At 40.6% G+C, this 16,215-nt stretch overlaps 1 protein-coding gene across 9 annotated transcripts in view; it reads left to right on the forward strand.

Annotated features, from left to right (window-relative positions):
- The window catches only part of COL19A1 (collagen type XIX alpha 1 chain), a 211,153-nt gene that overhangs the window by 971 nt on the left and 193,967 nt on the right, over nt 1–16,215 (forward strand). For 6 of the 9 annotated variants that reach the window (XM_074895826.1, XM_074895832.1, XM_074895830.1 and 3 more), the window contains exons 3-5: nt 1,804–1,933; nt 10,668–10,742; nt 11,238–11,337. In XM_074895826.1, the coding sequence (XP_074751927.1) occupies nt 1,840–1,933; nt 10,668–10,742; nt 11,238–11,337 (269 nt within the window). In that variant the 5' untranslated portion in view covers nt 1,804–1,839. Of the gene's footprint in view, nt 1–571; nt 969–1,803; nt 1,934–10,667; nt 10,743–11,237; nt 11,338–16,215 lie in introns of those variants that run through there. The other 3 variants (XM_074895828.1, XM_074895829.1, XM_074895827.1) reach the window with 3 other exon arrangements.

Raw genomic sequence — 16,215 nt, forward strand, 5'->3', positions numbered from 1 at the left:
CAAATTGCCACAATGCTGAGCATACTTATTAATTGTGTGCATATATTTACATTTAAAAAATCTACGGATTAGCGTGTATCTTTCTAATTAGCAGGCGTACCGAGGGGCCTACATCCAGCTAGTCGCAGCACACCCGTGAGCAGGGGCACGGGTGGCAAGCGCAGCAAATGCCCGCCCGGGCGGGGGCACCCGCCCGGTTCGGCGGCGCTGGGGCACAGCCCCGGGACGCGCCGCGGAGCCCGCCCGGCGGGCAGCGCCTTCTCCCTCACCTCCGGCCCCCGCACCTGCTCGCCGCGGGCAGCGCCCGGCGGCAGAGGGCTCCCTCGCCCGGGGTGGGCGCTCGGCGCCGCTCGCAGGCGCCGGCCGGCCCGAGCGGGCTCCCGGCCCCGCTCCGCCCCGGGGCTGCGGGGGAAGGTTCGGCGGGCGCCTGCCCCCCTCGCTCGACCGGCCGGGGGCAGCCGCGGCCGGCGCCGCAGGCAGGTTGCGGAGAGACGGCGGGTCGGGGCCCGGGGCCCGGGGCCCGGGAGCGGGGCTGCGGGGGCGGCGGCGGCGGGCCCGGCCGAGCGGAGCGAGGAGCGGCGCTCGGGCAGGCGAGGCGGGGGCGCTGCCCGGGCCGGCGCCTCGCCGCTCCCCGCCCGGCTGCCCCCTCGCCCCGCCGCCCGCTCGCCCGCCTGGCGGCTGAGCACACCCACCCCCCCGCGAACCCGGCGCCAGCCGAGAGAAATGACGCTGCCGCCGTGTTGCGGTCCGAGCTGCTGAGGGCCCGGCGCGCCCGGTGTGCGCGGGGAGCGGTGCCGCCCGCAGCGGCCGGCGGGAGGGGACCCACGCCCGGAGGTGCGGAGGCGGCGAGGGGGTGGCGGCATTAGTGATCTGCTTGGTGAGAGCCCTTCAGAAAATGAGACCTCTGGAGCGGCAGCTCTAGTGAATTACTGATGCCTGCTTGTCAAGCAGGTGCAGGAAATTAAATGGTAATGTTCTTTGAACATGTATTCACGTCGCTGCTGCTGGGGAGGCTGGAAAAGTTAATGAGGGTGTAGTGGCTGTCAGCGCATGTGACTGACAGAATAGTTACGACCATGAATAAGATGCCTTGAGAAAATAATTATTAAAATTGCATCTTAGGCGTGCGATTTGTTTTTCTTACAGAAAATGTGATTAGGAAAATATTTGTCATTTTCTGTGTTTCATTAAACTCACGTGTATCTACATTGCAGTTGATTTAGAAGAAAAGCCAATACTGTCTTTGGAGCACAAAAGATTTGTTGAAACCAGACATCATTTTTGTGAGGTTTAAACTATAAACTCAGTACAGGCTGCTCTAGGCACTTGGATCCTTTGCAAGGCAGCAAAATACCGTATTTTGGTTTATTTTGCAGTTAAACAATTGCACGTTGTCCTTGTTCGATTTGATGACTGGCAGTCTTTGGCAGTGTTGTGACACCGGCAGTGTTGTCTCACCAAACAGTTTAGCAAATATATTTAAAATTGAAAACCTGGGAAAAACTAAAATTGGTCCTTACTAATGAAATGGAAATTCAGTGCCTTTACAACTAATATCTCTGAGTTAATATTTCTAACATGTTACTTCTGAGTTTAATAAAGAACTAAAGGAGTATATTTGTCGTTTATTTCTAAATTCACGCAAGTCTGTTTTTGTAGCTCCTTAAAACAGATGATACACTCTGCGTGTGACTAGTGACTTCCTCTTCACTGTTAAGAAATTCTTGTTTGTATTTTTCTGATGGGGTGAGGGGAAGAAGAGTAAGTAAAGATTGTTCTGAATATGATTGTTTTCTCTTTCAGATTTGTAGCTGATTGTTCACATGTGTCCAGGGGGAGATGAAGTACATTGGATCCTGCATAGTTTGGCTTTGTATGGTAGTCTTCCTCCTCCTTCCTGTTTCTACTTCTGTGGCTGTCACTGACCAGACAGGTACTTCCATTTTTCTTGCCCATCACAGACCGTAAATCTCAGTTCTGAACAAATTTGAACAAATAATGACAGTACATGGAAAATAAGCAGTATGAGCAAATAAAATTATACAATATTTTTTTAATCTCTCTTTTTTTTTAAACATCTTAAGTTTGAAGCAGTTCCAGAGCAGCCTTTCTGTTTCCTGTGCTTTGAGGTTTCATGTTTGGAAGCAGCTGTAGTTCCTAGGAGTTTGTTTTGTACTTTTTCAACCTACCATGCAAAATGAGATTCTAAATGTGAGTTTACAAAACTTGTGTGAACAAAATCATGTGGCTTTATTATAGCAGATCAGTGATCACACTGACCTCAGCAACCTAATGCTCATGTTAAACTCACCTAAACTTAAACCCCAGACCAGGTCGTATGTTTCACAGATGCAGAGTTAGACAAAATCTTATGGCTAAGAAGCCAGGGGAAAGGAACATAGTGATATTGATTAACTTAAAAGCTGTTAACTGCCTTCTGCAACTTTTCTCATACTTGCCTGTTTTCTCCTTTCTCTTGCTGTCCTCATGTTATCTAGCTATCTCACTTAAACTCTACATTGACTCTCCAGTATGGTAAATTCTGTCTTAAAGGCACAGCACGTGTGCTTGTAGGATAAGGAATTGTCAGTTTTGTACAACTGCTCAGCCTCAACACATAACCTTATCTTTCTAGAATTTTCCTACAGTTATTAGTCAAAGACTTTTTTGCCTTATATTTGTAGAGCAGCAAGGCTAAATGCTCCTCTAAATGAATTCTTCTTAACCCCCATGAGAGAGTGACCCTACATCATAGCTGTGCAATCATTCTCTTCAGCTGTCTGAAAGAAGCAAAATAGGTTGTCTTCTCTGTTGTTGCTAGCTGCTGGATTGTAGAAGGGAAGTTTTAAAAGTGCTAAAAGGGTGTGAATGCAAAAGGTTCCCTTATAATAGAAGTGAATAAATGGAAACTTGAAAAATTTTAAAACAAAATGCCAGGATTTTTTTTTTCCTAACGAAAAGATGTCGTAGTAAAAGGAGAACCAGTCATAGAAGATGACAGATACACTGTTCATTAGCAGTTCAGTGTATCTGACCTGTACGTTACGTTCTGTTACAAGTTTGTGGCTAGGCAGCCCCCCAGGGAGGTTGCGGTTTCCCTTAACCCGATTGCCACAAATGGATCAAATATGGGTCAAATTGAACCACTGAGAAGAAGAGGAGAGATTGAACCTCTCCTGAGAATTACTGATGGTATGCAGTTGCGAGAGGCTTCTGCAGCTTGAGGTGATACAGACAGATGGTGAGGAATAACAAGTAGATAACTGCCAGCTTGAGCAGCTCTGCCGACAGCAGGGAATAGGCTCAGAGTGAAGCCTCAAGTTGATAACAGCAAAGAGATTCTTCTAGAGACTGAGGGGATGGTTACTGTCCAAAAGAGAAATACAAGTTATAGACCAGAAAGCAGGAGCTGAGAAAGAACGGACCCTGCAAGCAAAGTTGCAAAGTTGTCTCATACTAGTTTAATAATTTGTATGCAGATGAATCTGTTACAAAATGAAAATGTTCTCACTTCGAGAGGAAAAGAAAAAAAAAAAAAAAGAGAAATTATATATTTTTTTTAATTTTGTTTTTTTCAATTTCTGTCATTAACTGTCTCTTTCTCAGGCATTTGTTGTCTTCCATGTACCAGTTCTGTTTGGATCAGCATCTGTCCTTCAGGATTTGCCTAGGCATTCCTTTCGGTTTTCTTCCTTCAACAACATATGCATAGCATTTATATCTCACTGTGCTAGTATGAAAGCTTTTCCGGCAAAGCCCATTTAGATATGATCTTGGATTATTACACTTAGATCCTGAAATTTCTCACCTGATCTATTTGAGTCTAAAGGAATGGCCTTCAAATGCAGGGAAAAGTATAAATTAAGGTTAGTTTGAAGGGTAGGCAGGGGGAAGAAGTGTGTTAGGGGAAGGCAATTGCTTGTGCAAGAGAAAGGATTAACTTTGCATATGCAGGGGAGAGCTTTCTGAGCTGGCATTCTGAATATACTTTGGGACTTACTCATTGGGTCAATATTGTAATAAATGAATACCAATATTGGAAAAGAATGTTAGAGAGTGACAGAGTATGCTCTTCTCAGAGCAGTCCTCCTTAGGCTCTGAATGGGTGCCAGTAACTATTAGATTCACATCCAGGATTTCTTTTGGTTCTCACTTCTCCAGAAGTTTGATGTGCCAACCATTCATCAGAAGGAAGCACTCACTTCTAATGGAAGAATATAGTAAATCTGAGGGTGGGGGTTCAGGAGTTCTCCATAATCATGGTTTTCATCTGACTTCAAGAATATTTTTTTCATGTTGTCAACTTACATTTTTTTATTGTTGGGAACATTTGGTTTTGGAACGTGGACATGAGCTCTTTCTGCAGTGACACATGAAGTTCTGATTTGATTATTCCTGAATGCTGCTTATTAAAAATATTAATACTTTGTCTCATTCCCAGATCATTGCTGCTTTTCCAAGTTTCTTTTACATTTACTGCTTTTCAAAGTCACTTGCTAACCCATAAAAAATGTAGTATAAACAAAGTCCTGGGACTGACAGGCATGGTGAATTTCCATTGCCTTTTGACGTGGAATGTATTGTGAAAAGTATTGGCTCTAGATCATAATTTTAGATAGGCACTTTAACCCAAATACAGTGAGTGGTTTCAAGTATGCAAATCAGTTCAGCTTTTTCGTTTTCATGTTTCAGCATGGCTAGATACTTCTCAAAATCAAGATAATGGCTTTACAGTAACTCATACACAAGGTATTTGTAGTCTTAATATTCTGAATATCATAATCTTAGTATTCTGGTATTTAAGGTTGGATCCACAAACTGTTGTTAACATTGCAGTGTTTAAGCGACCCTGCCACCCTTGGATTCCTTAACTTGTTAAATACCAAGTCTTCTTGGGCAGTCAATAAGGAGCTTTAGGTTTCTGTAAGAATGTTGTTCATGAAAGTCTGCACACTGTGGAAAACCACTTCAGCTCGTAAGTAGTATATAAGAGAGATCACAGACCACAAAGGGGAACATTCGCAGCTACACACATTCTCCTAGTGTGAAACCTGTAAACTAGATCAGCCCTTTTTTTTTTTTTTTTTTTTTTAATGGAAAGGTAGAGAAAGAAAAGAGCATCAACTCCTACAACCAAGATATTCACCTGGGATATCATAGAATCACAGAATAGTTTGGCTTGGAAGGGACCTCCAAGGATTATCTAACTCCCCTGCAGGGAGCAGGGACATCTTCAACTAGATCAAGTTGCTCAAAGCCCTGTTCAATGTGGCCTTGAGTATTTCAGGGATGGGGCATCTACCGTGTCTCTGGGCAACCTGTGCCAGTGTTTCAGCACCCTCTTTGTAAAAAATGTCTTCCTTATATCTAGTCTAACTCTACCTTCTCTTAATTTAAAACCATTACTCATCCTGTTGCAACAGGCCCTACTAAAGAGTTTGTTTCTGTCTTTCTTATAAGTCCCCTTTAAGGAAGGCTGCTATAAGGTCTCCCCAGAGCCTTCTCTTCCCCAGGCTGAACAACCCCAGCTCTCTCAGCCTGTCCTCATAGGAGGGGTGTTACAGCACTCTGATCATTTTTGTGACTCTCCTCTGGACCCACTCAACAAGACCATGTCTTTTCTGTGCTGAGGACTCCAGAGCTGGACACAGTACTCCAGGTGGAGTCTTGCCAGAACTGAGTACGGGGCAGAATCACCTCTCTTGGTCTGCTGGCCACGCTTCTTTTGATGCAGCCCAGGATACGGTTGGCTTTCTGGGCTGTGAGTGCACGTTACTGGCTCATGCCCAGATTTTCATCCACCAGTACCCCCAAGTCTTTCTCTCCAGGGCTGCTTTCAGTCTTTTCATCCCCCAGCCTGTATTGATGCTGGGGGTTGTCCTGACCCAGGTGCTGGACCTTGCACTTGACCTTGTTGAACCTCATATGAGGTTCACATGGGCCCACTTCTTGAGTTCTTGAGCTTGTCTATGTCCATCTGGATGGCATCTTGTCCCTTAGGCCTGTCAATTGTACCATTTAGCTTGGTGTCATCTGCAAATTTTCTGAGGGTGCATACAATCCCACTGTCTGTGTCATTAACGAACATGTTAAACAGTACTGGTCCCAGTATGGCCCCCTGAGAGACACTACTCATCACTGATCTCCATCTGGACACTGAGCTGTTGACCACTACTCTCTGGATGTAGCCATCTATCAGATTCCAACAGTCCATCCATCAAATCCATATCTCTCCAATTTAGCCAATGATGTTTTGGGGGACTGTGTCAGGGCCTTACAGAAGTCGAGATAGATGACATCTGTAGCTCTTCCTTTGTCCCCTGATGTAGTCACTGCATCATAGAAGGCCTCTAGGTTGGTCAGACAACAGGTGCCCTTGGTGAAGCCATGCTAGCTGTCTTGAATAATATGAAGTCCTTTTTTCGTTACCTACTCTTCCTCATGGGAGAATCCATTTCTTCAGGGTCTAGCATGAACATCCTAATACTTATACTCCATTGATATGTATTTCTTAATCCCGCCTGCCTGGCATAGCTGTTATGTTATTTCCATAACCATCAAAATTGTCACCAGACTTGGAGTTGACTTCTTTCCTGTATCAACAAAGTTGTAGATTCAGCCTCCTTCATTCCTCTTCCCACCTTTGTCTCAATTAACACATTTATTGTAATGTAATATAATGTGGCTTACCAAGTGGAAAAGGAAGACAGAAATATCACATCTGATTTTCTGGTACCTCTATAAATGAGGCCACAGTTATGTTGGAAATCTGAATTCTTGAACCTATTTGAAAGCAGGTCAGCTGTGTGTGCTTATCTTCAGTACAAATACCTGCTTATCTTCAGTACAAATAGCTTTGAGGTAGACTCATTGGATGTCATTGCTGACACTTGCAGGTATGTCGTACGCTCTGAAGAAGTTTCCTATGTCTGTATATTTATGAAGCCTGATCCAGTAAGAGTGCGAGACATCCTAGCTGATAGGGATTTCTGCCTGAAGCTTGAGTCCAACATAAGATGTGGGTATATGTTAGGTGGGTCTTTGCTGTTTGGCCACATTCGTTTGGCTGGTCATGGTTACTGATGGAAACTTCAGTGCCCTTGCAATGTGCACGTTGGTTGCGTTAGATGGCAGCTGAAAATTTAACCTGAACATAAATTTTAATTATAAAGTAGTACATAAGTACTTGTAAAGTGAATCTAGCCATTACAGGTTACACTTGATCTGGAGGAACCAAGAGTGCTGACTGGAAACTACAGTTCACAGTCAGGAAGTGCACACAAGAAATGTCTGTAAGAGTGAGACTGCAGCATGCACCAGAGTCTCTTCTGTCCTTGTTTGCACGGAAAGGAAAACTGGGCATGGGGCCTAGATGGAAGCTGCAGCGTGCTTCAACAGGTGCCCTGATCATCCCAGGAATTCAGAACATGCCATTGCATGTTGCAGCAGATATGTCTAGATGCAATGCTTTTTTTTTTTTTTTTTTTTCATAATGGTATTAGAAAACAAAAAATATTCTTACTATCATCTTATTGGAGAGACAGAAGATCAGAGATCTGTGATATATCTGCATAAATACATATTTTCAAAATCATTAGGTTGATTTTATAATAGTCAGCTCCTATGAAGAGCTCATTGATTCCTAAAGATTAAGGTCTGGAATTTGTCATATGGATAGGTGATCTCGTTAATTTATAGGTATGTTAACTTGAGCTTTGACATCACCATTTTAATATGAATTTACTTCAATCCAGACAGACCCATTTTTATCACATGCAGAGCAATCTAACATATAAATGTAAGCTCATTCTTTTTTACCGCTTCATTAGTTTTATAGTAATGTATTCCAACAGGGCTTGAAGGTGCATGGTTTCCATGCCTGAATTAGCAGTAAGAGTTTATCTTGTTCTTTTTCTTTCCTGAATTCTTCATGTAAATCTTGTAATTCGGCTACCCACAGGATGAATGGGTAAACTGTCTGTTTTGTCTCAGGCCAAAGAAAATTTAAAGATCTGGCAGCAGTACTAAAAATCTTGGAAGAGGCTAACTTTTAGACTGTACAAACTGTAACTGTAGAAAGAATTTTCATCAATCTATAGCAATGGAAGTTGTCAGTCTTGGTATGGAGAGGTTTTGGTTTTAGTATTTTAGAGTTTTGCCTTAGCTCTCTGGTAAAAATAACAGTGGGCTAAAGGAGTGCATCAGCAGCATGATACAGAAGAACATTCATCGTAACCCTTTCAGTTCTTCTGGGGATATGGAACACAACCAAGTAAGTAACACTTAAATTGCTGTAACTGTTATGCCACTGATAAAAATAGGTCCGCAGTCCAGTCTGTGGCATGTGAGGAATCATTGCTATCATCTGGATAACAGAGAAATTAAGGCTTGAGTCTTTATTTGGACTTGTGAGAAAGTGGCTGGGGGCAATAAGCTAAAATTCCCTAGTCTTTTGCCGCTCAGCCCTCATGTCAGTTAATCTTGAAAAAAAAAAAAAAAAAGCACAGTTGTGTCCCATGTTCTCTAGAGCTTACTACAGCAGTTCAACATAAAATCAACAGTAAGTAATATCTGGCTGCTCTTATTACAAGTACTGTAAAGTAATTTAACCAAAAAGGGAATCTGTCCCACAGTTTTTATAAACATATATATTTGAAAAAGCTCCTTGGTTAGAAAACACATAGATTTAAGAAGAATGCTTGTCAGTGTATGTGTGACATGCTATTGCAGCTTCAGCCATAACAGGATTCCTTTACATCAACATACTTCTTATAGCTATACTTGTGTAAATCTCCCATAACCACGTGCATTGCTTTAGATAAAAGTCTGTAGTCTAATAATCTGTATAAATTATTGAAGGCTGAGGTTTGTAGATTAAAGGTTATCTAAGGTGATCCTGTTTCTGTCCCATAATGTGTGTGTGTGTGTATCAAATAGTGTATTGAAATTGCTATGTTAGTATGTAATTCCAGTGGATGCTTTTCACACTACATAAAACTCCCTGCAAACCAAGAATGATGAAAGATTTCATTTCAGTTTCAGAGATTTCAACATGAATATTCTTTACAGTTCTGTGTCTTTTCTGGGGAACAGGAATTTACAGTGTTTTTAATGCATAGGTTTAATCTCATTTGTCATTAAACTTTTATATTTATATGTATAGGTAAATGCTTGTATATACACATTTATGTATATATGTATGAAGGAAAGAAAGAATATTCTCTTAGACCCTTAGAAATAAATTAATGTATGATTGATGTTACTTGTAATTGTAGATTACAATTTAGACATAAAGGACATGGAACTGGATGAATCTTATGACAAAATGTCTTCCACCTGGTCTGTTCTTTAAGCAATTGACGTAGCTTTAATTAACTATGTAGTCAGGAAGTGTGTCTTTATATCTGTATTATATAATTTAGTTTCACTTTTACTGGTTATTTCCAATTAGCCATTCTTAATCCTGTATCAAATCAAATACTGTAAAACATTTAATAGAATTTAAGACTTCTGAAGGATAATATGATTTCTGCGTTACTACAGAATGACAGATTTCACATGCGTTAAGATTATAACTACAGCTGTTTTGAATGCCAACTTTCAGTCTGGATGCTGTTGGAACTCATTAAATATAGATGATTTCCGGGTTAGCGGTAGGATATTCCTCCTTACATTCTTCATTGAACTGACACTTCAGAAAGCCCCTCAACCTTCACTGTTCAGCAGTTTCAGATGTACATTGGCTATCTTTCTAGTGGCGTCAGCTCAACAGGGAGCTCTATGCTTGAGAAGCGCATGGGCGAAATCCTGCTTGTCATCTGTTTGATAGTTTTATTAGGGTTTAGGAGGGCTATTTGCAAAGTTTGTTGAACAAAGAGTCCTATTTCTGACCTGTGCACAAAAATGACATTTCTCTGCATTTGCTTCTTAAAAGTGTGTATTCCTGTGTATATACAGGGGAAAAAAAAAGGGATGTTATGCAAGATAGATACTGCATATTAATAAAACATAGTGTCTGATCTACGTGTTCAGTTATATTTAACCTTAGAATTTACCATGCTTCAGATTATAGAACATTCTGCTTGTTTACCTAAATACTTTGCTTCAGACTTAATCCCCTGTAAAGCTGCTTAATTTTCAACCATTTTTTTCAAAATTTTAGTATTGCTTACATTGTTTATTACATGATATGAATATATCCTTGTTAATCCGCATTTTGAAATTACTGTTCACTGAATTAACAATAGATTATTGTCATGGTAATCAAGAATTCATGTTCATTTGTGGGGGAAAAAGATATTTTCTAATAATGTATCCAGAAATACAAAAAAAACACCTAAGAACAGATGTTATTGCTTTATACAGTGTTGTAGGTGGAAAGAGCTTTTCTTCTGGTTTTATTGTTCATGTGAGCTTTAATAATAAACAGCTGAATTAAAATGTGATAAAATTTGTATCTGGTTATATTATTAGAAGCATAGTATGAAATCTGAAATATCATTACCTTACTTAGATTTTGTAATTTGGTTTATTGCTGTTTTTCATAGCCTAAAGAAGCAGAACCAATCATTTCTGTTAATATTACTATCACTGTCATGATAGTTTGCTCTGATAATTTTTTGTTTGATAGACTTTCATGATAGATACTAAACTGTATTCTCTTGAAGGTGCTGTGTGTCCTGTAATGAAAACAGTTGTTCATCATCTCAAACAAATCAACAGAGGCAGTCTTGGTGTTTCAGGTAAATGATTGTGTTAGTATGGATATCTAAATTAATTGGCTAGTAGTGGATGTAATCATAATCCGACTGAAACTGGCTTTAGAACTGAAAGGACTGAATTGAAAGGCCACCCCCACGCTCCAGAAGTTGTAGTTGTTTTTAGGACGGTGGAGTTAAGATCAGAACATGTTGTTCTTATAAAGTATTGGTTCAGGTTCTGCAAGGATACTAATTTCTGTTGTTTTTCCCAAACATCCTTCATTCTTATCAGTTCAGATGATAAAAGGAAATAGCAAATAGATTTCTCAGGTTGCAAAGTCATCTACTGAGTGAATTTTGCACTGATAGTTTCTCTGTCTATAAAGTGAATACTGGGAGTTTCTCTGACTTAAAGTACTGGTTATCAAAATAGCTTGTAAGCCTGTTCTCTAGAAAGTCACCAAGCATACTACAGTCAGTATTTAGTTCCATTTTTTAGATTCCATTAAACTAAAATCATTGTATCCTATTTCACAGGGTTTGATCTGGCAGAAAGCTTTTCTTTGAGGCAAACAACTTGTGGAGGGGAAAAAATCTGTTTTAAACTGGGAAGCGCACCTCTCGTCAGAGACACGAAGTAAGTAAGATACTACTTTCATTCTGTCTTTAAAAGGCAGAGCTCAGACTAAATGCAACTAATGAACTGAAATGCTGAGCCACGTATCTAAAGGATGCCACAGAAAGGCAAGTATGTCTGTTTTCAGGCGTTTTCATCTGTAACAGTTTTTTCTTCAGGAAACATTTTGATTCAAGTGTGCATTTCTTCTGGAATCTGGAAGTATCTAGGTAGAAAGTTATTTGCGAGTACATTTTTCTAAAATTGTGATTCTGCTACTGAAAACTCTACTGTTTATACATAAATATTTATAAAATGAAGGAAACAAAAAACTTTCATAGTATGACAAGAGGTATTATGTTAATCTTCCCTTGGTGAAGCTGGCTTTCCTTTCTCTCGTTACTGTAGTCAGGATTAAAAAGAGAGTCACCATTTCCTTAAACACTTTTTTTTTTTTTTTTTTTTTTTTCCAGTGGGATAGACATCTTGCTTTTGGGCAGCAACAGCATTGTAGATACTCAGTGTAGATACTAGGAAGCATCCTATTCTGACAGAGGGTGGGATGAAAGGCAGAGACTGCATGAAAAATCGAAAGGAAGGTGAAAGAGAGTAAGGCACAATGGGACTGTATGGACTTCAGTTTGCACAGGGACAAGGAAATGGCAAGAAGCAGTTAGGAATGTAGTTTCAAGTTCCCCATGCTCAGTGGAGAGAGAGAGGATCATCTCCGAGCTTCTTGGTTGAGATGTGCTCCAAGTCATGGGACTGTGGTTTCTGTACAGCATGTTCCTGTGATGATGAGGGAAGCAACTGTACTCCCATGTCTTCAGGTTGGGTATTCTCTGTTGCAAGAGGGCTGGCTCCAGCTTGCCTAGGAAAGAATACACCCAGCCCTCAGACTTGCCCTTGCTTAGATCCTGGGCAGAGCAAAGAGGGGCTGTGGGTAGTGTGAGCCAGGGGTGGGGGAGAAGAGAGGAATCGGAGGCAATCAGATACAAATCAAAGTGATCTGTGAGAGAGGAGAATGATTAAAGAAATAGGACCTAAATATTCTAGATTACTTGATAGATTCTGAGTTTTTCTGAGGTATTAAATACTGTAAATGCAAAATTTTTATGCTTGTGTAATTCAACAAAGTTAAAGTAATTACTGTATTTTTTTAAATACCTTGGACATTAGCTATTGAAGGAAAAATGACTAGATAAAATTACTTGACACAGACTGCCCTAATTTTAGGAGCTTTCCCAGTATTATCAAGATTGTCTTTAGAAGAGGAACAGGTAAAATTAGGTACCACCTATACATTTTTTTACTAAAAATATTTTGAAGGTTTGTCAGTAAGAAAACTTTTTTTTTCTTAATCCATTATTAATTTTTCAGGTTTTACAGATATTTTTTTTTTTGCAGTGGATGGGAATTTGAGGAAAACGTGACACCATAGAAGAGCAGACAATTAAGGCAATAAAAAAAAAAAAAAAAAAAGTGGGGTAATTTTTCTTTAGAAATAAGAAGCTAAGTAGTGCTTTGTGTGCATATTGCAAACGGACTTCCTATGTTATGAAACTGTAAGAAAATCAATAGCAAAAATGGACTGAGAGGAGCTAGAAATTGGAAAAGGGTGAATTACTTGAAATTTATATTACTTTGAAGGAAAATTCATTATTTGAAAGGATTGATTGATTTCTAAAAATTTGATGGTTTTGGAGGGGGTCTGACAGGTCATGTTGAGATTGAAGAATGTAAAGCTTTTTCCCTAGCTTTTTTTAGGCCTGAACACTAATGTCTGTGCTTTATTTTCTTCTTTTAAAAATGGTTTATTAGTGAAGGCAGTGAAAATAGGGAATTCACGTCATGGCTGATAGCTGTGACTTAGCAAAGCCTTAACTCTTAGCAGCTGCAAGGAGAATACTTGAGAAAGACAAAATACTTTTTTTTTTTTTTTTTAATGGAGTGAGAGCAATCTAGTAGATTTTTTCTGTATTTTATCTGTTTTGAAGGGAGGATGACTCTTTGAGACAAAAATGGCTTGTGTTTTGAAATTTTCAGTGAAACTGCATCAGGTGATAAAGAATTTCAGTAAAGGGTGAACCTGGAAGGCAGGTGATTTGTCTTTAATGCTGTCTTGCTTCTCACATTCCTCTCCTTCTCTGTTGTTTTCTTCTGTGTATCCTCATTAAAGAAAACTAAAGAGAAAATGTTCCAGTTTCTCCTAAAAATATATGTATCTAGCGGATGAAGACTTTAGCTGGGTGATGCAACTGAGGTGATTATTAATAGAATGTATGAATATAGTTAGGCTGAAAATGAGTATCACCTTATTGATGCTAATAAGGTACAAGATAAGCTTTTCAGTCAGTTTGTTGTGGAAGTAGTACCTCTTACATATATCTTCCTGTATAAAAAAAAGGTTGAAAGGATTTTCAATAACATTCAAGCATTGCAGAATTTCCACTAAATCTAGTTATTTATGGCAATACTCTTGCTCATGCTTTTTTCTTGCTCATGCTTTTCTCTCTTTGGAGAAATCCATGTCATAATTAAGAACAGAGTTTACTTTTTTATTCAATATGTTGAATATATAATAGTTTTCTGTGGTTGGAATAACACTTCAGGCAAGATTTTTAAAAATAATTTGTTTAAAATGTTTTTGATACTCTTCTGAACTTCTGACCTGTTTTTTTAAAAATAAGGGAAGAGAGCAGTCAGCAGCACAAAGTCAGGTTTTGACATGGCGGGGTTACAATGAAGGATAGTCAGGGACTCAGATATCTGTCATCATAACCTTGTAATTTACTTTATCTCAGTTATCTATATACAATACCTTGTAATTTATTATTTTTATTTATATCTCCTTTTACATTATGTCAGACTGTGTGATTGCAGACCCCTTGCTTTATTAGATGCACGGGGGTTTTGAGGATCTTTCTGCCTCAGAAAATATTTTGGTAGACGTGGTGTGCAGTAAGCAGAACAGTGTTTGTTATCCATCCTGCAGGAAACTGAGAGTATCTGATTAAGCTGACTAGCAAGTATCGAGTAACCTGGCACATCTCCTCTTGCATGTCATTCATTCAGTTGTAGTGTGGGTGATAGAAAGCTATGCTGTGCCATTTTTCTTGTGTGATGCCATTTTGGTTTTTTTCAATGGACCTGGAGTAGTGTTGCACCTATTTATATGTTGTAAATAATTTACAATGCAGTGTCAGCTTGGGAAATCAATTATGACTATTTATGTTGGGTTTTGGCTATCTCTCTTTATCTTTTTTTGTGAGGGAGTTCTCTATGTATGTTGTCTTGTGATAGGAGATGGATAGCTTTTCTTATGCTTCATGTAAATTATTATTAAATATTAATCCTAAGAATATTTTAAGGATTAAAGGGTGATTTTTAAATTAGTTTGAGTTACTGCAATTCTTATCCTGCTTTGCCTCAATCTTAGCAGTAGAACTGGCTGTTCCCTGGACACCCAGCCTCATGAGCTGGAAGATGGGGAGGGGAAGCAGACTGAGGTCAGCACAGTTGAAGAGGAGGTGTTCAGAGACCTGCTACACCCCTTGGATGCACACAAGTCTGTGGGACCAGATGGGATACACCCAAGGGTGCTGAAAGAGTTGGCAGATGTGCTCGCCAAGCTGCTGTCCATGATTTACCTGAAATCATGGCTAACTGGGAAGGTCCCATTGGACTGGAGGATGGCAAATGTGACACCCATCTACAAAAGAGGCAGAAAGGATGATCCAGGAAACTATAGACCTGTCAGTCTGACCTCGGTTCCAGGGAAGGTCATGGAGCAGGTCATCTCGAGTGCCATTAGAAGTCATATAATGGATAACCAGGGGATCAGGCCTAGTCAGCATGGGTTTATGAAAGGCAGGTCCTGCCTGACAAACTAGATCTTCTATGACAAGAAGACCTGACTATTGGATGAGGGAAAAGCTGTGGATATTGTCTACCTGGATTTTTGAAAAGGATTCGACACAGTTCCCCATAGAATTCTCATAGAAAAACTGGCTGCCAATGGCCTGGATGAGGGAACGGTCTGCTGGGTCAAGCCCTGGCTGGATGGACGGTCCCAGAGAGTGGTGGTCAGTGGAGCTAAATCCAGCTGGTGGCCGGTCACAAGTGGTGTTCCTCAGGGCTCGGTGTTGGGACCATTTCTGTTCTACATCTTTATTGATGATCTTGATAAGGACATAGAGTGTATCATCAGTAAGTTCACAGATGACACCAAGCTAAGCAGGAGTGTCGATCTGCATGAGGATGGGGAGTCTCTACAGAGAGACTTGGATAGATTGGATCTGTGGGCCAACGTTAACGGGATGAGCTTCAACAAGGCCAAGTGCCAGCTCCTGCACTTGGGCCACAACAATCCCATGCATGGCTACAGGCTTGGGGAGGTGTGGCTGGAGAGCTGTCTGGAAGAGAAGGATCTGGGGGTTCTAACTGACAAGCAGCTGAATATGAGCCAGCAGTGTGCCCAGGTGGCCAAGAAAGCCAACGGCATCCTGGCTTGTATCAGCCATAGTGTGACCAGCAGAAGTAGGGAGGTGACAGTCCCCCTGTACTCTGCACTGGTGAGGCCACACGTGGAGTATTGTGTCCAGTTTTGGGCACCTCAATACGAGAGAGATATCGAGGTGCTGGAGCGAGTGCAGAGGAGGGCAGCGAAGCTGGTGAAGGACCTGGAGAACAGATCCTATGAGGAGAGATTGAAGGAGCTGGGACTGTTTAGTTTGAGAAGTAGAAAGCTAAGGAGAGACCTTACCACTCTCTACAACTACCTGAAAGGACATTGTAGAGAGGTTGGTGCTGGTCTCTTCTCACAGATAATTAGCAATAGAACAAGAGGGAACAGCTTTAAACTGCAACAGGGGAGGTTCAGACTGGACATTAGGAAAA

Source organism: Athene noctua, chromosome 1 (genome assembly GCF_965140245.1).
Source record: "Athene noctua chromosome 1, bAthNoc1.hap1.1, whole genome shotgun sequence".
Classification (NCBI taxonomy): Eukaryota; Metazoa; Chordata; class Aves; order Strigiformes; family Strigidae; genus Athene; species Athene noctua.